The sequence below is a fragment of the Peromyscus leucopus genome, chromosome 14 (assembly GCF_004664715.2).
Source record: "Peromyscus leucopus breed LL Stock chromosome 14, UCI_PerLeu_2.1, whole genome shotgun sequence".
Classification (NCBI taxonomy): Eukaryota; Metazoa; Chordata; class Mammalia; order Rodentia; family Cricetidae; genus Peromyscus; species Peromyscus leucopus.
In genome coordinates this window covers 49,847,447-49,869,719 of record NC_051075.1, presented here as the reverse complement: position 1 = coordinate 49,869,719, position 22,273 = coordinate 49,847,447, and the positions used below count along the sequence as shown (strand labels likewise).

At 41.8% G+C, this 22,273-nt stretch overlaps 1 protein-coding gene across 5 annotated transcripts in view; it reads right to left on the bottom strand.

The window, feature by feature from the left end:
• Pcnx1 (pecanex 1) overlaps positions 1 to 22,273 on the bottom strand; it is a 149,390-nt gene that overhangs the window by 44,046 nt on the left and 83,071 nt on the right. For 3 of the 5 annotated variants that reach the window (XM_028877416.2, XM_028877422.2, XM_028877431.2), the window contains 7 exons: positions 15,823 to 15,913; positions 14,366 to 14,423; positions 12,518 to 12,735; positions 7,345 to 7,498; positions 4,320 to 4,352; positions 1,455 to 1,626; positions 782 to 892 (listed from right to left, as the gene is read on the bottom strand). In XM_028877416.2, coding sequence (XP_028733249.1) covers positions 782 to 892; positions 1,455 to 1,626; positions 4,320 to 4,352; positions 7,345 to 7,498; positions 12,518 to 12,735; positions 14,366 to 14,423; positions 15,823 to 15,913 — 837 coding nt within the window. The remainder of the gene's footprint in view (positions 1 to 781; positions 893 to 1,454; positions 1,627 to 4,319; positions 4,353 to 7,344; positions 7,499 to 12,517; positions 12,736 to 14,365; positions 14,424 to 15,822; positions 15,914 to 22,273) is intronic. The other 2 variants (XM_028877438.2, XM_028877426.2) reach the window with 1 other exon arrangement.

Sequence of the window (22,273 nt, the reverse complement as noted above, 5' to 3'; positions counted from 1 at the left end):
TTGGTTGTAGCATGTGAGTGTGCAGGTGCATGCATCTGTGTACACAAATGCGTGCTGAGACCAGAGGAGGGTGCTGGTGTCATCCTCATGTTATAGCATGTGAGTGTGCAGGTGCATGCATCTGTGTGCACAAATGCATGCTGAGACCAGAAGAGGGTGCTAGTGTCATCCTCATGTTATAGCATGTGAGTGTGCAGGTGCATGCATCTGTGTGCACAAATGCATGCTGAGACCAGAGGAGGGTGCTGGTGTCATCCTCTACATCAATGCCTAAAGCCAGGGTTTCCCAGTGAACAAGCTCACACTTGCAGCTAGGCTGGCTGGATAAACTGCACAACTGTTCTATTTCATTATTAGTTATTGTTACTTACTTCACGATGCTTAATGTATATATTAAACTCTATCACAGGTATGTAGGTACAATACACGAAAAACAGTCCATACAGGTTCCTATTATCTGCAGTGTCTACAGGTATAGCCACAGTGTAGCTTGGAACATATCACCTCTGAATGGGAGTCGGGGGCATGAACTATTCTACAACTTTCCTTTTGCAAATTATTTTGTTACTTCCTACACATTGAATCTGCTATTCCTGGACCTTTCTAAATAATAGTAGACCTGACTATTTTTCTTAACTACAACTAGCTGCCTTCTGCCTTCAATTATTAAATAAGTACCTTTTCTTTGCTAATCTCAATTCTAAAATGAAAAGTAGAGAAGTATTTTAATGTTCAGATTGTTACTTCACAACCCATATCATAGCAACTGTAATTTACTCACCATTTCCACCAAAGATATGGATGTCCAATTGTTCACAAAGGTACATTACAAAAGTGTTCACCTGAGGCAGGAGACCAATGAAAAATACTATTGGGAAACAGAGTGTAAACACTATGGAAGGAAAGAGAAGGTTATTAAAAAAAACACTGCATCCATTCTCTTGTTAAGTTAAAGCCCATATGCAATGAGGTCAAATTTAACATTTCCTACTGTGTGACCGTTAAAAGATATGATCTAAAATTACTGTTGCCACACAGCTGATTAGATATTAAATTCTCCCACCTATAAAAAAATACCTTTTAAAATCATCTTAAGGGGCTGGGATACAGCTCAGTAATAGAGCACTTGTCTGGTAACTATGAGGCCCTACATTCAATTTCCAGCACATGGGGGAAAAATCATTTCAACCATTTTTTACATAACATGAGCCTAAAATATATAATAATAATAATAATAATAATAATAATAATAATAATAATCTTTATCCTGCATCCTCTTCAAGAACAGAATTACTGTATTTATTCACCATTAACCTTTTCATTCTTAGTAGCTCTATAGCCATTTCTCAGACAGGAGTAGAGTAAGCAAAATGAGCTGGTTATTTCCATTTATTAAATTGTTTGCAAACAAATAAACTAACATTAAGATGAGAGATATCTTCAAGATGACTCACCTATAACCAAATCCCTGGCTGATAGAAGCACCAGTGGATTGGTGAAAGTTATTCCATATAATTTGAACTTGCTTGTAGTTAGGTTTCTACTGCCATAATCCAAGAGCCAAATAAGACCACAACATAAACAGAAGTAAACTGGCCTACTGTAGGCAATGATACGATTATGACCCTGTAAGCAATACATTTTCACTGTCAGTTTAGTTCATTCTGAATGCCAAAACTCACTCCTAAGGTCATTATTAGCTTATGTTCTAATGGTTTGAACCATTTCCATATGAAAGGCAGTTTTCTGATGGTTGCAGAAAAATGTCGAGGGCAAATATAGAAAGGGGGAGGAATAGAATGAGTCCTGTGGTACTGTCAGAAATCAGAGCTATCAATATGAACTCATCATTTTTAATAGGCATTATAAATAGATCCAAGAGAAGTATACACATACAAATGAGTGTACATGTATAAGTTACCTATCTTTACCACTGAGAGGACCTAGACACAATACAATTCTAGTGATAAGGTTACTAGCATCCTGATCTTAGTTTACAAGTAGTATTTACAAAGAAGAGCCAGAATTTCATAGGAAACACAAGACAGTTGGAGCCAGTAGGAGAATATAAGTCCAACCTGATCACAATCACTGCTATTTTGGAAAGGAAAAAGTCATTAAAGGATCACAGGGCTATGTCAAAGGACACAGAGCAGTCTGATAGGCTTCAAATGGCCAAGTGAAGGACAACCTGGGTACCAAAGCAAGCACTGTAACATTACAGTCCACTGTAATACACCCACCAGTCCACACAAACACACAGATCACACACAAACACACACACACACACACACACACACACACACACACACACACAGAGAGAGACACATAGACACGGAGACAGAGAAAAGGCTCCAGTACAGTTCAGTGGTAGTGCAATGATTGTCTCAGAGCACAAGGTTCTGGGTTCATTATCAACACCACAAATAATCAGTTAAGACAGAAGACAAAACTAACTATCCCTTTTAGTAAGAAATAAACTAACATAGAATAATGGAATTAGAAAATCAATATCTAGCTACTATCAAACAATATCTGAGTTGAATAAGAAACCAGTAGACATGAAACAAGTTGGAAGAAGTCATGGAACACTAAGATATGCATACAGACTCAAAGGACTTCCCAATAACAGACTTAGAAGGACACGAGTAACAATGACGACAGTATAGCAGAGCAGAGGCTCGGGACAGAGAGGGTGTTTGCTTCCTAGAGGACATTTGACAGTTGTAGACACGGTCTTACAGGCAACAGTGACACTAGCATCTACTTGGGAGAAGCTGGAGGTTCCTACAATGTACATGACATCTCTGGCCTCCATGAAAGCTTTGTCCAGCCCAAGCATTAACACTACAGATCTGAAGAAAACTCAAGCTATATCCTCATCTCAAAGATCGAAGTTCACACCACCAGCAGGAGGGTAAATCAGTGCCATAGCATCCTTGCATGATGGATGCACTGAGGCTATCCCACCCCCCAAATGCACTAGCTTCTAATAAAAAAGAAACATCAAACACAAATCAGAGGTTAGTCTACGATATAACTGGCCTCCATCCATAGACAATTTCAATATCATGACTCTAAGCAACCACTCCAGGTTATAAGAAAGTTAAGAGACCAGATCAGGAACTCTACTGCCAGCTAAGACAACAGATCAAACCTGAGAAATACCTACAGACCGGACGACAGCATTGTATTAGGGCTGATGTCCTAACTTTGACAATCATGTGAACGAATGTACAAAATACTCTGAGAAACACACCAAAGGTAAAGAGACATCATGTTTGCAAAGAAGGGAAGAAAGGAAGGGGCTGAGATGCACATGAGAATTTAACCCAGGAATCTGAGGGACGGAAATCAGCTTTGCTCTATTCCCGGTGACACTGTTCTGCAAGCCAGCAATGGCCTCAGAATTCAGATACACAGCAATGCATCCACATACCATTACACATGACAAACAGTGTAATTCCGACAGGTCACAAACACCATCAGTTGAAAGAAAACCATTTTCCTGCTTGATTTACCTTCTGTTCTGGTTGCAATAACTACTTCAATATAAAGATGAAATCATTATATTCAGAAATGAGAGCTCTACTAAACACTATTCTTGGAGCTTATTTTTAGAAACTAGTTTATTTATTCATTCATTCACCATTTTTAAATTTTTTAAATATAGGATTTCACTCTTGGGCCCACACCGGCCTGGAATTTATGTAGCTCTGGTCACTGTGAGCTCCCTGTAATCTTCCTTCTTCAGCCTGCTAAGTTCTGGGATAAAAGCTGTGAGCCCCAAACCCAGCTTTGCACTACTGTATAGGGGACATCCTTTGGTCCTTCTACTACACAAATGGCTTGGTAGCTCCAGAACCAGATTAACAGACACATGGTAATCAGCAAGGATTTATTTCATCTATTACTTAGCACCAAAGTCTCAAGTAGCAGTTGAATGCAGTACATCTTTTTTTTTTTTCTTGCTCTTAATTGGTCATCACAGTTAAGCTTTTCCTACTTGAAAAATTCACTATTTATTTTCAAATTTTAAGAAGTGCAAACAACCAAGCTTATATGGATTACGTCTGCCTAAGTGACACTCTCTTGAGGCAGGCTGTCAGAAAATGAATTATTATGCTCATTTCAAACAGGATTCAGTCAGTCAGTACAGTTTCATTTCCTTTCATGCTCATAAATCAACTCCACAGTGTGTCCAAACGTGGATGAAACAACAGAGACAGACGTAACTCAACCTGGTACACACACGAGAAACTACAGGCTGTGGTTAGGGGCCAGAGAGCTGTAACTTACAGTCCTTCCAGGAGACTTACATGTCTGGGAGAAGAAGAATCTGGTTGGACACTCTAGAAATGAAGCAGAAAGATACATTATTTTACTCAAGTCTCAGGAATTTCACAAGCAACTTTAAAACAAACGAACAAAAAACCAACAGTGTATTTTCATTTTTTAGTTAAGTCACAAAATGCTGGGCTTCATTATGAGACTTTCATGTGTATATATGAGCATGATTTAGTAATATTCACCCCTTCTTCCCATCCTCTCCCCACCTCACCTGTACCTTTCCCCCCCATGGTACTGTGCTTTCCACTTTCATGTCTAATAAATACACAGCTCGTGTGTGTGTGTGTGTGTGTGTATGTGTGTGTGTGTGTGTGTGTGTGTGTGTGTGTGTGTGTGTGTGTGTGTGTGAATCTCTGTTTAAACTACTTCTTTTATTTTTGAAATTATACATTTCTCCCTTCCCTTTCCTCCCTCCAACTCATCCTACATACCATACCCCTCTTTCGTATTCTTGGTCTTTTAAAAGCTTTATTACATTCCCGTAGGTATATACACATATATTCCTAACTTGTTTGCATGTTTTCAGGGCTGACCCCTGGGTACTGGATAACCGATTAAGGGGTGCTTCCCTGAGGAAGACTGTGTCTCCTACTCTTAGCGCTCCTTTGTTGCCTGTAGTTCTTTCTGTCACAAGCAACTTTGTGCAGCCTGATCTGTTTAAGGGTCCCCGGCAGCAGGGTAAGGATCCATCCCTGATGCGTGAGCTGACTTTTCGGAGCCCATTCCCTATGGGGGGACACCTTGCACAGCCTTGATGCAGGGGGAGGAGCTTGGAGCTGCCTCAGCTGAATGTACCAGGCTTTGCTGACTCCCCATGGAAAGACCTTAGCTTTTCAGAGGAGGGAATGGAGGGTGGGTTGGGAGGGAAGGCTGGGGAGGGCGGGAGGAGGGAAGAGAGGGGATCTGTGGTTGGTATATGAAATGAATAAAAAAACTTCTTAATAAGGAAAAATGCTCTTAAGTGATTTTAGGAGATGTCATGCAACCAAGAAATCATGAACATTAATTCCAAACACGAAGCACCAGCTACAGGAACTGGCTCACCACGATAGTAAACACGGTGCACACTGCCCCTCAGTTTTACTTATTTTGGTCAATTAGTAACTTCCAACTCCCTGGTGAATGTTTTGAGATAGTGTACAGTAGACAGCAAGTCCATCTTTCGGCTTGGCTCTTTACTATGTGTAAGCGAAGTTGGCATATCCTGCGGCCACTACTGCACTCACGAGATACACAGGAACCTGGGTTAGCATTAAGGTCTAGTTCCACTCACAGATTCTAAGTTCACTAAATAGTGGTAACTCGATTTATTATGTGTGTTTGCACAGCAAAATAACCAAGGGCAATCCTGTTGTACCCTGTGAAAATGTCCTCAGTCAGAACACCCCCAATCCCTGTTCATTTCCAGTGGCATGCGACACACCTTCCCCAGGACAGTCCACGACCACCTGCAAAGCCACACCGCACCAAGGACACCGAGTCTGGCATCTGGCCCTTCTCTGGATGCGACCCCACATGATGTCAGTTCTTTCCACCTCAGCCCCTTCTCAAACTCTGACTCCCCCTCCCTTTTCTGTTCAGGACACGACTACTGTTCTAGTTAGCTAGTTCAACAACAACCTGCTGCCTCTCCGTGTTTATCTACACTAACCTGAAAACAGTGGACAAAATTAACGAACAAGGACACTGGAGGAGAGGGTGAGTTCTCATGGGTTAAGGCTACAAAGGGATAGCTAAAGTGGCTGAGGAAAGGCAAGCCTAAGGAACAGCAACTTTAACGTGCACACCAAAATCAACCAAAGGGACTTGGCTACTTGTTAGTGAGGGAGGAAGAAAAGCACCTGAAACGCCTATCACAGCAAAAGCAGAGAAACCATTAAAGCAAACCATGAAGCAGGTGACATCATGCTATTTCCAACCGTGTCTGTCAGTCAGATACACAGGACTAAAGCCTGCCTGCGAGAGATGCAAAGTCCTCACATCTGACTCTGAACAGCGTGTATATGCAAGGCTGACCAGAGTCCTCACATCTGACTCTGGACAGCGTGTATATGCAGGGCTGACCAGAGTCCTCACAGCTGACTCTGGACAGCGTGTATATGCAGGGCTGACTAAGGCGGTAAGACTTGCTTCACTGGCAGTTATACAAACCAAGAATAGGGCACACAAGGCCCATGAATTCTCAGAACATCAGCAGCACACATAGAACAAAGAAGCAACAATACATGAGAGTCATCTGAGGATCAAGAGCCACCCAGGCTGTGCAAGGTCACCGAGCAGCGGAGAGGAGAGGACATGGAAATGGAGACAGTATTTACAGATGTTAAATGACAGAACGAGGCTGACAATACAGAGCAGAGCATGACCTAGATGGTTTTCTTCAGATGTGAGCGGGGAGCACCACGGAACTGAAGCAGGTGCACCAGCCTTGGGAGGGCTCTGCACACCAGCACATCTAAGGGAAACAAGCTCTCAGAGTAAGACATGCCGATTCAAAGGAAGGAAGCACTCTGCTTACAGCCGGCCCTGGCTTTAGGCAGAAGGCAAGGCTTTGGTCAGACACCAGGTGATGCGCTGGATTCTCCCATTTCTTAAATGCCTACAATGGCAACACAGACGCTTCTGAGCCACTACTCGGTCAGTAACAAGGGGATGTCAATATTTTCTGTTTGATGTCCGCTAAGAGTAAAACCTATTTCTAGTTTTTGACATTGTGTTATCTACCAATGACAATTTTCATAAATCTCACCCACGGAACAGAAGCCTCAAAGGTGGGAAAGGTTAGTGCTGCTAAGTTAAACAGAAAGAAACCTCAAAGATGCAATTTTTAGTAAATTCAATTTACATGCAATTCTTTTTTTAAGTTTACACCCTGCTTTGGTAGCTACATAATCCAATGTAAACTTCCACGAAAAATAAACGTAAAAGTTCTAATTCTGTGGTGAGGTGGCGAATGGCCTTTAAATACAGCATGAAAGGCAGAGACACTGGTACCTTGAGCAGCGAGTACTGGCAGCTGGCTATCACCAGGCAGAACTGGAACACCCAGATGTCTCTGAAGAAGCCTTGGATGAGAAGAATGGATCCCAAAAAAGCCACGAGAATAGCCAGGACAACAGCTAATATATTCTCCATGATCTCACGGTTTCTGTAGATGGAAAAATGAACACAGAGGTCTATCATGAGTGTGAGAAAATAATCAGACTGAAAAAGAGGAAAATGTCACCGAGGGGCCTGCTGGGGAGTATTCTGGACGCCTGCTTTGAAGAACATTTCAGGTCACACAGAAAAAGAAACTACCTGTCTGTGGGCATGACACAGCTGTCCCATGACGTCACAGCGGAGGAGTGCCCCCTAACACAGCTGTCCTATGATGTCACAGCAGGACTGTCCTCTAACACAGCTGTCCTATGACGTCACGGCAGGGGACTGTCCTCTAACACAGCTGTCCTATGATGTCACGGCAGGGGACTGCCCTCTAACACAGCTGTCCTATGACATCACAGCAGGGGACTGCCCCCTAACACAGCTGTCCTATGACACAACTGCCCTAACACAGCTGTCCTATGACATCACAAATTCTTCTAATATCTTCTCTGTGTAAACGCTGTAAAATAACTAACCAGTTTGGATGGCAAATAAAGCTGACACAGGAGGAGTTAAAAAGCAAAATCTCAAAGTTTCTAGAAAATTTGAAATGTGTCATTTCATAAGATAAAGCTTGCAACCAAATTCTGGTAACCACTGGGTATTTCCCCATCTGCCATCCTCATCTGAAATAATCCAAAACTCACTCACTAGCACAATTTAAACACAGGCTCTTCTGTATATTAAGAACGAAGCACAGCTAAGACTACCAATCCTGCCCCATCAAAGCTGCTAAGGCAGTTCCATACCCAGCAACTCACACTGGACAGGAGGCAACACAATGTCCAAGACACCACATATAGAAGTGGTGAAGGTTTTTATGCTGCACCAAAAAGCTAAGAATCTATCCAATTTCTTAGGAAGTTTTATTCATAAATGTTGAAGAAACACTTGCTAAATACATTGCATTTACAGACTATTAACTGACATATGCATAGCATGTCTACTATATGAACCAAACATGACAAAAAATGTCTTGTTACTAAAAACAAAGACTGAAAAACACCTTATATCAAATTATTATTCATAATAGCTGTGTGGAGGAATTATGGTATGCAACTCTATTTTCAAAACTTTATACATACTTAAATCTTCAGTGGGTAAAGAATTTATAATCACAAAATGTTTAAAGTTCACTTTTATTAACTCAATACTACATTTATAGTCACTAGCCATCCCTCATTCAAGACTTCAAAGCGTTTTCAAATCAAGAATTATTGGTATTTTCATTCTAGCATAGTTAGTAGACACGTGACCAACCACCAACTCCCTTCCCAGCCTCACGCGCTGCTCACCATCTCCCTTATAACATGAACACATGTCACCGTTGGCTTTGTACAATTTTCTATGTTGTTATGATTATATGATTGATAATCATATAATCTATGTTATATGATTGATAATGAATCCAATTATCAATCAGTTCTTTTATTGATTTTGCTTTTCCTGCCAAGGCTAGTAAGTTTTCTATAACTTGGAGGTAAATTATCTTATTTCACATATTTTACTGTTTTATGTTCCACATTTATGCCTATGATCAATTCTGATTTAGTTTTTGTGATATGGTACATGGTATGGATTCAAATTTGGCTTTTTGCATATGGAAATATGCTATTTACTGCCAAGTCTCCACTTCACTGATTTGCATAGTATTTAAATAACACCTGGGCCTGGAGCTTGCTCTGCAGGAGGGTTCCTAATGGTAACTCCCACTTATTGAGATAGATCTATGATAGTTACATCTTTTAAGGAATTTGTCCTTTTTGTTTGTCTACTGTCAGCTTACTGACCCAAAGCTTCTGATAATGTTCCTTCCTGCTCTCTGATCCCGTGGGATCTGTAGTGACATCCCACCTCACAGTTCCCATCTGGTCACCGTGCCTCCTCATCAGGCAGCTAAAGGTTCATAAGTTTCACTCCTGCTCCCAAAGACGCAGGTTTGGGTTTCCTTGGTCTTTCTGTGTTCTTACTATGTTCTTGCATGTCCTCAGTTGGGCTAAGTGCTTATGTATGTAGTTCCTGGTGCAGATGTGAATCACAGAACTGAGGTCTTCTGGTTCTAACCTACCTACTCAATGCTATAAACTCCCCTAAGCACTACAGGAGCCATTTCACTTACTTTAAAATACTTCGTAGTTGTCTCCTCAAATTCTTCTCTACCCATGGATTACTTACTACTAACTTCCAAATCTATCAGGATTTTCCAAGGCTCAATGATTTAATTCTGTTGCCAAAGACCACACTCCATGTGATCTAATTGTTTTCACTGACCCTTACAGATCAGAATATGGTCAGTCTACATAACATCCCACGAGCAGTATGTAATCTCATTACAGGTGGCTGCTCCGTGAGGGCCAATCAACTGTTCAAGTTAACTATCTCGGCAATAGTTGGGTTTCCAGTGTCCCCAAAGGACCATGTGTTGAAGGCTTGCTCCCCAGCCAACGCAGCTATTGGGAGGTTGTGGCACCTGGAGGTGTCGAGGCCCTTGTTGAAGGAAGTCAAGTCAGGGGTGTGCCTCTGAGGGGCCGCTGGAAGCCCTGCCTTTCCTGTCTCTCTGCTTCCAGCAGAGTGGGGTGACAAGCAGCTTCTGCTAGGAAGCTTTCACTGCTGTTCTGCCCATCACAGCGGCCCCCCAGCCCCCACCCCTGTCCCCACGCAAACAGTCAGGGGACATGGACTGAAACCGTGAACACTGTGAGTCACAACAAACCTTCCTCCTTCCTAAGCTAACCCAGACATTGTGTCACAGCGCAGAAAGCCGACTGACTGCAACGGGATGCAAAAGTCACCGGTAAGTACAGATTCGTCTGGGTGCTACTGATAAAACCCAGGTCTTTCTGTGTGCTAAGCACTGCTGTGTCACCAAGACAAATCATCAGCTCCTAGGAAGTTTGAAGCTCGGTTTTAGGTACAGAAACATTTAGGACCGTTATGTTTTACAGGTTAAACTGAGCCTTTATCATTATGAAGTAACTTTCTTATCTTTGGCAATATCACCTTGTGGTAATTTGAATGTAACTGGCTCCCATAATCTCATAGGGAGCGGCACTATTAGGAGGTGTGACTTTGTTGGAGTGAGTATGGCCTTGTTGGAGGAAGTGTGCCTCTGTGGGGGTGGTCTTTGAGATTTCCTGTGCTCAAGTTACTGCCCAGTGTCTGAGTCCACTTTCTGCTGCCTTCTGATCAAGACGCAGACATAGCCAGCACCATGTCTGCCTGCACATCACCATGCTCTCTGCCATGAGGATAATGAACTGAACCTCTGAACTGTAAGCCACCACCTCAATTAAATGTTTTCCTTTATAAGAGTTGCTGTGGTCATGGTGTCTCTTCACAGGAATACAAACCCTAACACACCTCTGCTCTGAAATCTGCTCTTAAGAGTGGCCAACGCTCTCAACCTCTGAGCCATCTCTCCAGTCCCTCTCCATGGGCGTTGAAAGAATATTTTACAGATATTTAAATTAATGTATGTTGACAGTTCCTTTCCTTTCCATACTGTTAGAGATGTCTTCTTATATGCATCATAACTTTCAGGCAGAGGGATGTTTTCCTCATGCTTATTCCTCCATACAGCGTATTCTTTTGATATGTTGGTGGCTTTAAAGACTATCGCTGGACTTGATCAGTATGTCCACTGGGTAGGTTTCTCATGCCGCCTCTCTTAGGCTGCTTTGGGCTTCCTGACTGTGCACTGGTAGTTTTCATACACTATGCAGTTTCCACCATTATTTCTCAAGCCTGTCTCTTCTCAAAGTTGTTCCACACACACTCTCTTTGGTTTTATGCTCCTGTCACTGCTTTACTCTAGATGGTTCTCCTGAGGTGCCCACAAGTTCAGTAATCTTTTTTTCAACAGGTTTAGCTACTGCCTAATCCTACCTAGTATATTTTTTTAATCGCAACATTGTAGTATTCAACTCTGTAATTATTTTCTCTTTCATGTCTCTACTTAATTTTTCAAATAAACAGAATACAGTTGTTAATTATTTAAAAACTCTGTATCTGCTAACAGTTAACATCCCTACCAGCCACAGGTTGGTCTTGATTTATTCTTTTCCCCATGAGTCGCCATGTTTTCTCACTTTGCATGGCTGGTGACCTCTGAGTAGATGCCAGGTGTCAGTCACTACTTGTTGGGAGGTATGCATTTTGGGTCTCTATAAATCTTGAATATGTTATGCTACTTGTGATCCCTTTAGGTCTTGCTTTTATGACTTGTTTGGCAGGTCTGAAGTGTGGAACAGGAGGCCGACGCTGCCACACATTTAAAGCAAGGTATTCCAAAGCAGACAGCTCTTCAGATACATGAGCAATCGTAGTCTGCTGAGCACAAGGAAGCCTGCTAGAGTCTCCACTGGTCTCTCACCAGCTCCCTTCTGTGATATTTTGCACTATGGACTCCAGGACCCCCAGTTTCGTCTCTTTAACTCAAGGCATGCACTGAATTCTGTGTTCCCCTCCCTGTGCCACAAAACTAAGAACGCTTAACACACCAAGCAGTGGAGACTTAGCATGCACACTGACCTGCCACTTTCCAGGCTCACTGGCATCCACTGACGTGTCTCTGTTTCATAGGGATGGTAAATCCAGTATTGTTTCTACTTACTGACTGGAAACGGCTACTGGTCACCAGGTTTGTAACAAACTAGTATGTTTACCACTAAGACATGATGCTAAACAACAGAGCAGCAGGGTTCCTCCTCCGTATTACCTATGACCTCAAGATCATAACAGACAGCGCGTTCTCTTTAAAGAATCGACTGCATGACTCACACCAATAATAAAAACAAATCCCTATAGAAACATCTTGGGATTATAGGGGGAAAGGGTTTTAATGGCTTAAGAGAGTAAATATTAAAACACTCTGTTACTCTAAGCTTGATCTCAAGAGTATGAAAATAGAAAGCATTTTCCAACATGACACTCGGGTGAAAACATCAATGGGTAATTAGGAAAAATTCGGTTTAAAAACAGTATCTTCCTATGTTTAATACCATGCATGCTATGGTCTTACCTATCAAACAGTGCCAAAAGAGTGAGCCTGTCAAAGTTAATGCCAATCCACAGCTGGGGTAGGATCCAAAAGCGGTAATAATGTTTAACTTTTTGGGCAGCTTCTTCGGTGGGGCCGTAAGTGGCTGCCAAGTCGGGGCTGAGATCAATGTCCTGCTGCTCCAGCAGATCTGTGTCAATGGTCAACAGTCTGTTCAACCGAATCTGTGGGAGAGAAAACTAGAAACATGCCGGCACTGAAAGGGTTAAATATTCTTGATCAAATCAGGCCTCAGAGTTTATCAGCTTGTAAATCACTTAAGCCCCTAATTCTTTATTGTAGTTCACTCCCTGTGAAAAGCCCATGACACCTAGGGTCTGCAGAAGGCAGCAACAGGAAGCAAGTCAAAACAGAGCAAGCTCCATGACAAACCTTTAGGACAGGTGTCTGAAAGGTGTGAGTACAGCTGCTGAGACCACTAAACCCTGCTGTGCGTCCCTTGGCCTCCCTCCTCCATCCCCCGAAGCCCTTTCTCATAAGCTATGACCTGTACTGCCAGGGGCAGATCTGAGCCTTTTAGCCCCCACGTCTTCCTCCAGCCAGTCTCACTGCTGGTATCACTGGTCTACGCTCCTCTGGGTAGCAGGCTCCCACCTGAACCTATGGAGCAAAGCACTACCTCTACTTGTTGATTTTAACTCTTCTACTCACCAGTCCTACAGTTGCCCTCCCCTGTGAAAACATCAAATGTTTACTGGCCTTGGCACAGCACAGGGCAGGACTTTGCTGTCGCACTACTTGAGAGTGGGAAACAACAGTATGATCATCTTTCCACTCCTGCTATTACTATTCAAACACACATGGAAGAGCTGAGAAAAATTGCTGGTTTTGATCTTTAAATACTGATTGATACTTCTCCATGCACTTTCTTATCATCTATTCTAGGGTTTCTCAATTCTGGCACTATAGGTGTTTGGGCTAGAAAATCTTCCTTATGGGGGCTGTAACAAACACTACAGAATGTGTCGCAGCATCCCTGGTCCCTGTCTACTGTCTCCAATGGCATTCCTCCAGTTGTGTCAAGTCAAATGTTTCCAGACACAGCCAAACATCCACTGGCTGCAAACCGCTGCGCTGCGCCACCTCACAGCCCCAGCCTTAAAACCATGCTCACAACTCATCTTCAAGCAGCCACTGGACAGAATGCCTCAGATAAAGTCCATCCTGATGAGGATCTCATCCCTTTCGTTTTCCAACTTGACAGCAAAAGCCGTGTTTTAAAAATCCTCATTTTATCCCATACATTTTCATATAATCACGTTACTCAGTTTTCCAACAACACATACCCTAGTTAATAAGTGAGCCAACAATCAACAGATAGTTAAAACACAACACCAAATCATATTATTCAAAGTGAGACTGCTGAGTTCAACAGACGGTTCTGCAGGCTAAGGATTTGCTGCCAAGCCTGAATACCCAAGTTTGATCTCCAGGACCTACTCCCTTAAATGTGCTCTGACCTCCAAATGTGCACACACAAGTCCACACACAAAATAAACAAATGTAAAAGCAAACCAAAAGAAGACAAAAGAAAAGGTATGGTACAACCAGATTATACAATGGTAAGTGGGCCTTTTCAGACCTGCAAAATATAAGCCGAGTAACTTCTGACCCACACATACATACGGCTAACTAAAGTCTGAGTGTGTAAGGTCCATAGCGACAAAACTAAGGGGCTTTGCCATAGTTTCCAACAAAAGTAACATTTTGTGATTTCACTAATTTGAGTGATTTTTATGGCTAGCCATATAGATATACTTTTCAGATTCAATCTAAAAATGTACCACATTATAAAAAGAGAAAGCTTACCACATCATGTGGATAAAATCGAACTGAGGTAGAACTTGATACATGAGAATCTGTGTCACTAAAAGAAAATGGAAAAGACTTTAGGGAGTCAAGAGCTTGTTAAACAGTGCTTTTTGTTTGTTTGTTAGTCAACAATTAGGCAATAATTATACTATCTTCATTCTTTCACATAAATGCCAAAATACAAATCATTATTTTCCTAAGATGTGATCCGGAGCACTGTGTCAGCACCCAAGTTCAGAGGGCCTCTCCAGCTGACTGAAATCTTCAAGCCTCAGTTTCCTCATCAGTAACATCAAACAACAGTGCCTCCATCACAGGGGTCTTAGAGTCTGTCTATACGAGGTAACCCAAGGAAAGCAATTCAAGTGACTGGAGCAGTGCAGACAAACAAACCTCATCTGTAACATGACACAGCCTGGCACGGGCCAATGCAGTCAAGTCTGGATTTCAAACCTCGAGGCTCTGCCACATTTCCAGCACATGGGAGGCTCTTCTGCTCAACTACTGGGTGGTAACCAAGGTTTCCACTCAACTCCCAACCCCACTTCTCCACTTTCACAGAATCAGCAGCTCAACTGAGTGACTGTAAGGTTCCATTGCTTTGAAAGGCACTCGAAAAAAGTGAACCACCCGAGGTTACACAACACGTCCATACGGCCCATTATTAAATGGAAGGCCTACAATAAGAATCAAATGGCCACTGGGATTTCAAAGCAACAATGGGAATAAGATTAATTTTCTAGGAAAAAAAAAAATCAATTACTCTATACTAGAAAAGACTCAAATATCTAGTTTATTTGTATTCTCCTAACATTTTATTACCTTGCAAATTCCTTCCTGAAAAGAAATAAAAACTGAAAATTATTTAATGGAAGAAAACTAATTTTTGAGCCTGACCTTCATTGTAACTGTTTTTCTGATAAGCTTTTTATATCATGCAATATAGCAGAAACATCAGACATCTAGTTATTTTTGTCCCATGAGGTTTAACGAAAATTTTTACTTAATTTTTAAATATAAAAAAACTTACATTTTAAAAATAGTGCTTTTTTCCCCCACAACAAAACAAAAAAACAAAACAAAACAAACAAAAAACAAAAAACACCATTCATTCTATGGAAACAAAAGCATTATAAGCCTTAAACTCAATATAAACATTTTCAAAATAATTTTTATCTCACATGGCGGCTTACAGTTAGTAACAATTTACTGTATATCAGAAAATGAGTCAGAGTAGATGTAAGTGTTTTTAAAATAAGATAACCCATATAAGCAGCAGGTATAGCCATTCTACAGTGTGTACAATATTCTAAAACATGGTGTACACCAGCAGTGTATATAGTGTTTTTGTCCATTAGAAAAAAAAACATTTTAAAACAAGCTTCTATACCTCGACAACTAAACCTTTAAACCTGCAAGTCACACACACTGCTGACGTCTCCCTCCACACCTACCAGATATTGGACGCTCTTCTTGCTGCTGGTTCGAAGTTCACAAGTGACATGTCACAGCCACCAGTCTCATACAGCGTAGATGACAACTTCCCTAGCAAATGAACAAGTTTTGAAAAGAGTCACTAGGAGAGCCAGAAGTTTTCCTTTATGATATTCTACGTTTCCTAACTTTGTACATTATGGAAATTCTACAAGCCATTTTAACACAATTATCTCCATGCAGTTCAGAATGATAGGTGGCAAAATGGCAGCGCATGTAATCAAGTATTAAAAGGGGGAGACTTAGCTTTCTTTTTCCTTCCCAATTGAAGCAATCATGTTGATTTGACGTTCAGAAACCACCTGGCCCGACTGGTCTTATGCAAAGCAACTTATAAAGTTTGAGGCAGTTCAAACTTCATGACAATAAAATGGTTATTTTTATTTTGTTCAGAAGAAACAAAAAATCAAAATGACTCAAAGGAAGTTAAATAATGTTGGTGCTAACTAAACTATTTAATAAACATCATTAGTTATACAATGATACCACAAGAGTCGTATAGGTATTTAGGAATTACAATTGTTAAAACCAAATACTCTATGGAATCTAAGAGGATTAAAAATTAAACTGACTAAATGTACAGGGATAAAAACCTAGTTCTTGGGGACTGCGCTCAATCCCCTCCCCACTTCCCAACAAGACCCTGCTGCAATGCCCTCCGCATACAACCGTGGCCCTGTCTCCAACAGTCTGCCTTTCCATCTTTGAAAAGAACAAGAAAAAAGGAATAAGATGAAATAAAACTAATAAAAAATATAAATAAATAAAATGAAAAAAAAAAACCAAGAAAATAATAGCACAAAAGCCCAGTTGTCTCAAAACAAACACCATTATATAAAATAGTTTCTAATAATGGATTTTAAAACTGAGACACTGCTTGAAAGACCTTCTCGAGGATCTATGGAGGTAATGATGGGGAGGGCATATAAATAAATCATATAAACAAATGTGAATTGCTAAAAACCAGTGAGATAAGGCATATACTTCAGCAACTCCATGGTTTTGTTCAGGTTTTGAGAATTTACAGGAGTTTGTTTTAGAAGCTGGAATTGAGGAGACTCCAGTGTCTCATCTAGCATGCCTTGAACTCCCTATCTACTCAAGGATGACCTGGAACTTCTCATTCTCTCTACCTCCAGAGTGTGTGTGCCTCTATTCCCAGTTTATGAAGTGCTGGGGATCTAATCCAGGGCTTCGTGCACACCAGATAAGCACCAGAACAATTCTGCTACATTCTAGTCTTAAATATGAGCAATCTAAAAAATTTAAATTGAATTTGGTCTTTCACAATTTCATATATACATATAAATATTATACAGTGAGTTCTGATTTCTGTCACCTGATATCAAGACTCTTAAAGGGAATATTTCAACTTAATGCCAGGGTGAAAATCAGATTTTTCTATGTCCAAAATGAAAATACTAAATTACAAGGACTTTTAAGTAACAAAAGATCTCCTAATATACTGATATTATAATTAAAGACTTACAGAACATTTTGGCTATCACTTCATTTTTAACAGGACTCCATCCCAAATATAATACTCTAGTAAATATAAATGCTTGATTACATTCTATTGGCACTAGATAAAAGTACGTAGAAATTTAATACTGTATTGTCTGTCAGAATAATACACTAACGTAAGCCAGGAAAATAATTCTCTGAAATACTTATTTCAACAGAAACAGAAAGGGAAGAACTCCTCAATGCACCACAAAGGGGGGCTATGGTGACAAGGACCAGTTCCAGTGCTGTAACTATGACAGCAAACATAAAAAGAGAGACTCTTAGTCTAGTCTTATTTGCAAGGGAGGGTTATGAAGCACATGGACTGCCCAGGGCTGCTTCCTCTCCCCTTTCAGTTGGTCCTGAGTATGAACAACCACACCAGTGGCCAAACCCGAGATGCTAAAGGTGCCCATCTGAGAACTTCTTAAAGGTTCCTGAAAATTCCCCTGAGGTACGGTAGAGAAACAAGTGATTGAGTGTGACGTTCAACAAGAGAGGAATGTATACACTGTCACAAGCTACAATTTGTACATATTTCAGAAATCAGTTAATTTGTATTCAACAGTTCAGATTACTGCAGGGTTTTCTGAATATTTAAGTTTACACAGGATTTCAGCAATGTGTTCTGTCTCTGTATATTTAAAATAGTATTTCTACACAGCCAATCAACAAAGGATACTATCTTTGTAACTGTCAAATGCAACAGTGAAGAACATGAATTTAAAAAATGATTTAAAAATAAAATTTATTTAGGAATATATAAATATGTATGTAACAACAATTAAAGGAAAAGAAGCCAGAAGCCATGAATTTGAAAGGGGGGGGGGATTGGGATACATGCCAGCAGTTAGAAGGAGGAAATAGAAAGGGAGAAATGATGTAATTGAATTTTAATTTAAAAAAATTAAAGCAATAAAACTTAGACATTTAAACAGAAACATAAATCATGTCTCAGAAACAAGACCAGCAGACAGGCATGACTCCAACAGTACTAGCTCTTCTGGAGAAGCTAAGTCTTGTCTGCCTCCCCTCAGGAAGTTTAGGGCCGGAGTCACATGGTCTGCATCTCAGCACACCCAGGGAAACCAGGCTGGCGTGCACAGCAGCACTCCCCTGCACGCCTTCTTCACCTCTTCACAGAGCAACAGACAGCCCTCTGCTGGCACTGGACTTCATTCACAAAATCACCACTCCAGGGCAAGTGTACTGAAAACGCTAGTGAAAGAGTCACTGACACTTCAATACACTAACTCGACAATCTAGCCAAGGGCAGTCTATTCCCCAAACCGAGACACAACTGTACACTGCCATTGTTTATCACAAAATATTCAAATGAATTTTAAACTTCAAACTCAAAATGTTCTTATGAATCCATTTTATATCTAGCAATTAAAAACCCTCAAACTGCAGGAAAAAAGCTGAGCGTCTGGTAGTATGCCCTCTCCATTCCATAATTAACCATGTTTAAATGGTTCAGTCATTAGTTAAGAAGAAAAACAAATCAATTTATGACCAAATAAACACTAAAGCTGGTATTTCTAGTTTGTAAAAAATGATAATATCATCCACAAGGCAATCTCTAAGGACAAAAGATAAGTTGAGGCACCCAGCATTTTCACTGATGACTATTTAACAACTAATGTTACTGCTAACAAAAGATAGAAAATCTTTTCTGAATAGGAAAGTTGTACAGTAACCGTAGTGCAGAATGTGATCCACGAACAACGGAGACCTAATGTCTAAGGACTGGAGCCAGAAATGGCCGAGTGGGCATTCTAAATATCATTGGCATGACACTTCCAGACATGGGGCAGTAAAGGGGATGCTCCATCTTCTTTCATCTGTAGGACACTCAGCACACGGTGCACAACACGCTGAGAAGTTTAAGCACAGATTCTCACCTTTGAAACTGCTACGGCACCCTTGACGCTTGCTCTAGACACCTGCACGCTTTGGGAGGAGGCGGCTACTAGGGCAGATCTCTCTCTACTCCTCCAGAACAAGGAACAAGAGCTGCTCTGCTTTCCTGGATCCTTCTCCTTCAGGATTTCAAGTCTCTTCTTCCTTCTGGTCCTCCAAGCCTGAACCTGATACAAAGCTTTCCTGGAGTCTCCCCCACTTAGGAAGTGTTACTCTTAGGGCAGACAGGGCTACAGGAGCTGAGATAAATGGAGGGTAGATGTGTAGATGGATTTAGGATTTAGAAGACTACTGGGGGACCACACACTCTCAAACAGTACTAATGCTTCTGGTCTGATAAGTATCATGCTCTATCTCTCCATGGCTGTATTATACTTTTAAGAGAGAAGGCTTTAGGATCGGCTCTGACTTCTTGGATGGCATCTACTGATTTCCATGAGTAATGACTCAAAGTCTCCTAGGTAACTCGGGTTTTCACCCAGACAGAAACAACTCACTTCTGCTGCTGATAGACTAATGAAGGGCTTGTTTCTCTGGACACCAGTGCCAGCAACTTTCTCTATGAGGAGAATAAACATCTTAGGCTTTGGATTCCAGACACTCTTTTGTCAGAACACAGTGCAAGAATGGAGCTGCTCGAGAAGAGTTCTCAGTGCTTGTAAGAAAACTCCAAGAAAATAAGATGAGAGTTTTGTGATCTTACTTTCTTCAAACACACGAATGTGCTCGTGTGTCCCTCCCAGGGTAGCAGACAGGAGTGAGTTTACTTCAGATTAGTCATCACAACTGGCTGTTGTTATTTGTTTATATGTCTCTATGGGAAAACATGGTTGTGCCACAGGTGGCTTGGCAGCCACATGCAGCCTGTCCTTGTGACTGGACACTTTATTCATGTGACTCCTCTTCACCTCAGAGTATAAACTGTCTGATGCTCTGAATCAAGATGACTATTGCATGAGACTTGAGTCCACCTCATTTATCTGCTCTATTCTCCCAGGTCACACTGCCAACTACAGCAGTAAATACTCTTATGATGTAACATTCAAGTCTGTCATTTTAGCATAAAGTCACCACAAAACATACAACACAAAAGACACACTTTTTTCTTATTTACAAAACCAAGCGTCAAGCTGTACTAAGGCCACAGGCTGTTGTCTACTAACTCTGTTCTACCTAGACCCAGAGTCTCAGACTTCTAAAACCCTTTCATTGTTTTTAAAAAGATTTTATTTTCAATGTGTGTATGTGTGTGTGTGTTGAGGGTGGGCTTGATCACTTGAGTGAAGTGCCTGTGGAGGTCAGAGGAGGGCATCGGATCCCCTGGAACTGGAGTTCCAGGCAGGTTGTAAGCCACCAACCACAAGGGTGTTGTAAACCAAACCAACATCCTTTGCAAGAGCCGTAACCACTCTTAACTGCTGAGCTACCTTTCCAGGCCAGTCTCAGTTCCTAGGATACAATGGAAATCAGCTTGTAATTTCAAGTTTTGTTATTCAGAACCAGTCCTTCCTCCTGGAAAAAGCAAATCTGTGACAGGGCTTTAGAATCGGACTGTGCCGAAGAGGGCAGGTGTGAGAGGTCGGTTTAAAGGGGTGCCGCGGAGGATGCCGAATTGTGCCGAAGAGGGCAGGTGTGAGAGGCCGGTTTATTAAAGGGGTGCCGCGAAGGATGCCGAATTGTGCCGAAGAGGTCGGTGTGAGAGGCCGGTTTAAAGGGGTGCCGCGGAGGATGCCGAATTGTGCCGAAGAGGGCAGGTGTGAGAGGCCGGTTTAAAGGGGTGCCGCGGAAGATGCCGAATTGTGCCGGAGAGGGCAGGTGTGAGAGGCCGGTTTAAAGGGGTGCCGCGGAAGATGCCGAATTGTGCCGAAGAGGGCAGGTGTGAGGGGCCGGTTTAAAGGGGTGCCTCGGAGGATGCCGAATTGTGCTGAAGAGGGCAGGTGTGAGGGGCCGGTTTAAAGGGGTGCCGCGGAGGATGCGGAACTGCACAGCGATCTGTCTCCTGCTTGGCAGCAGAGGTGTGACTGGTGTGTGTTACTGAATGGGCCCCATGCTCAGGATCCACTTGTCTTACTTCCCTGTTAAGATTCCAGCCTTGTTCCTTAATCCCCAGATGAGCTGACCTTTCCAAAGGACACACACAAGCTCACACTCCGCTCTGGTTTCATCATCTCCTCACACATTAATTAGTTCAAAGGGGCAAACACTCTGTGGTGGTATTTATGATATTTGGAGTGGTCAAGTAAACTAAAAGGCAAGCCACGTAATAGGAGAAAACACCTGCAATTTGGCAAACGAGTCAAATATAAGCTATCAGAAACCCTTATACCTAAACACTAAGAGGACCAGCAACCTAGTTCTTAAAAACGACACAAATACTGAGATATTTGTGGTATATGTATGGCCACCCCCAAAATCATGAGATGCCTCTCATCCACAGTCACAAGAGAAATCCGCATTTCAAGCACAGAAGAGGCCACCATGCACTCACCAGGGTTAAAGCTGTAACAGCCAACGACAGTATTAAACACTGGTAAGGATAAGGAGCAAACCAGCTTGCTGGTGAGAACACAGAACTGATTTTGTTGTCACTGGTGGCGATGGGAGTATGTGTGGTGTAGCTACAAGAGGACGTCAGGGGTCCTGCTCTATCACTTTCTGCCTTGTTCCTGCAGACAGGCTCTCTCACCGAACCTGCAGCTAGGCTAGTGACTAACAAGCCCCAGTGACCCTCCTGTCTCTGCCTCACACAGTGCTGCCATTATATGCACATGTGGCTCCATTCAGCTTTTTACATGGGTGCTGGAGATTTGAAATCAGGTACTTGTGCTTGCACAGCAAATGCTCTTAACCACTGAGTCATCTCCCCACCCCTAATTGAGAGAGAGAGAGAGAGACAGAGACAGAGAGAGAGAGAGAAAGGATTGAGATAGGCTCACTGGTAGTAGAGTACCTAGCATACTCAAAACCCTGAGTTCAATCCCC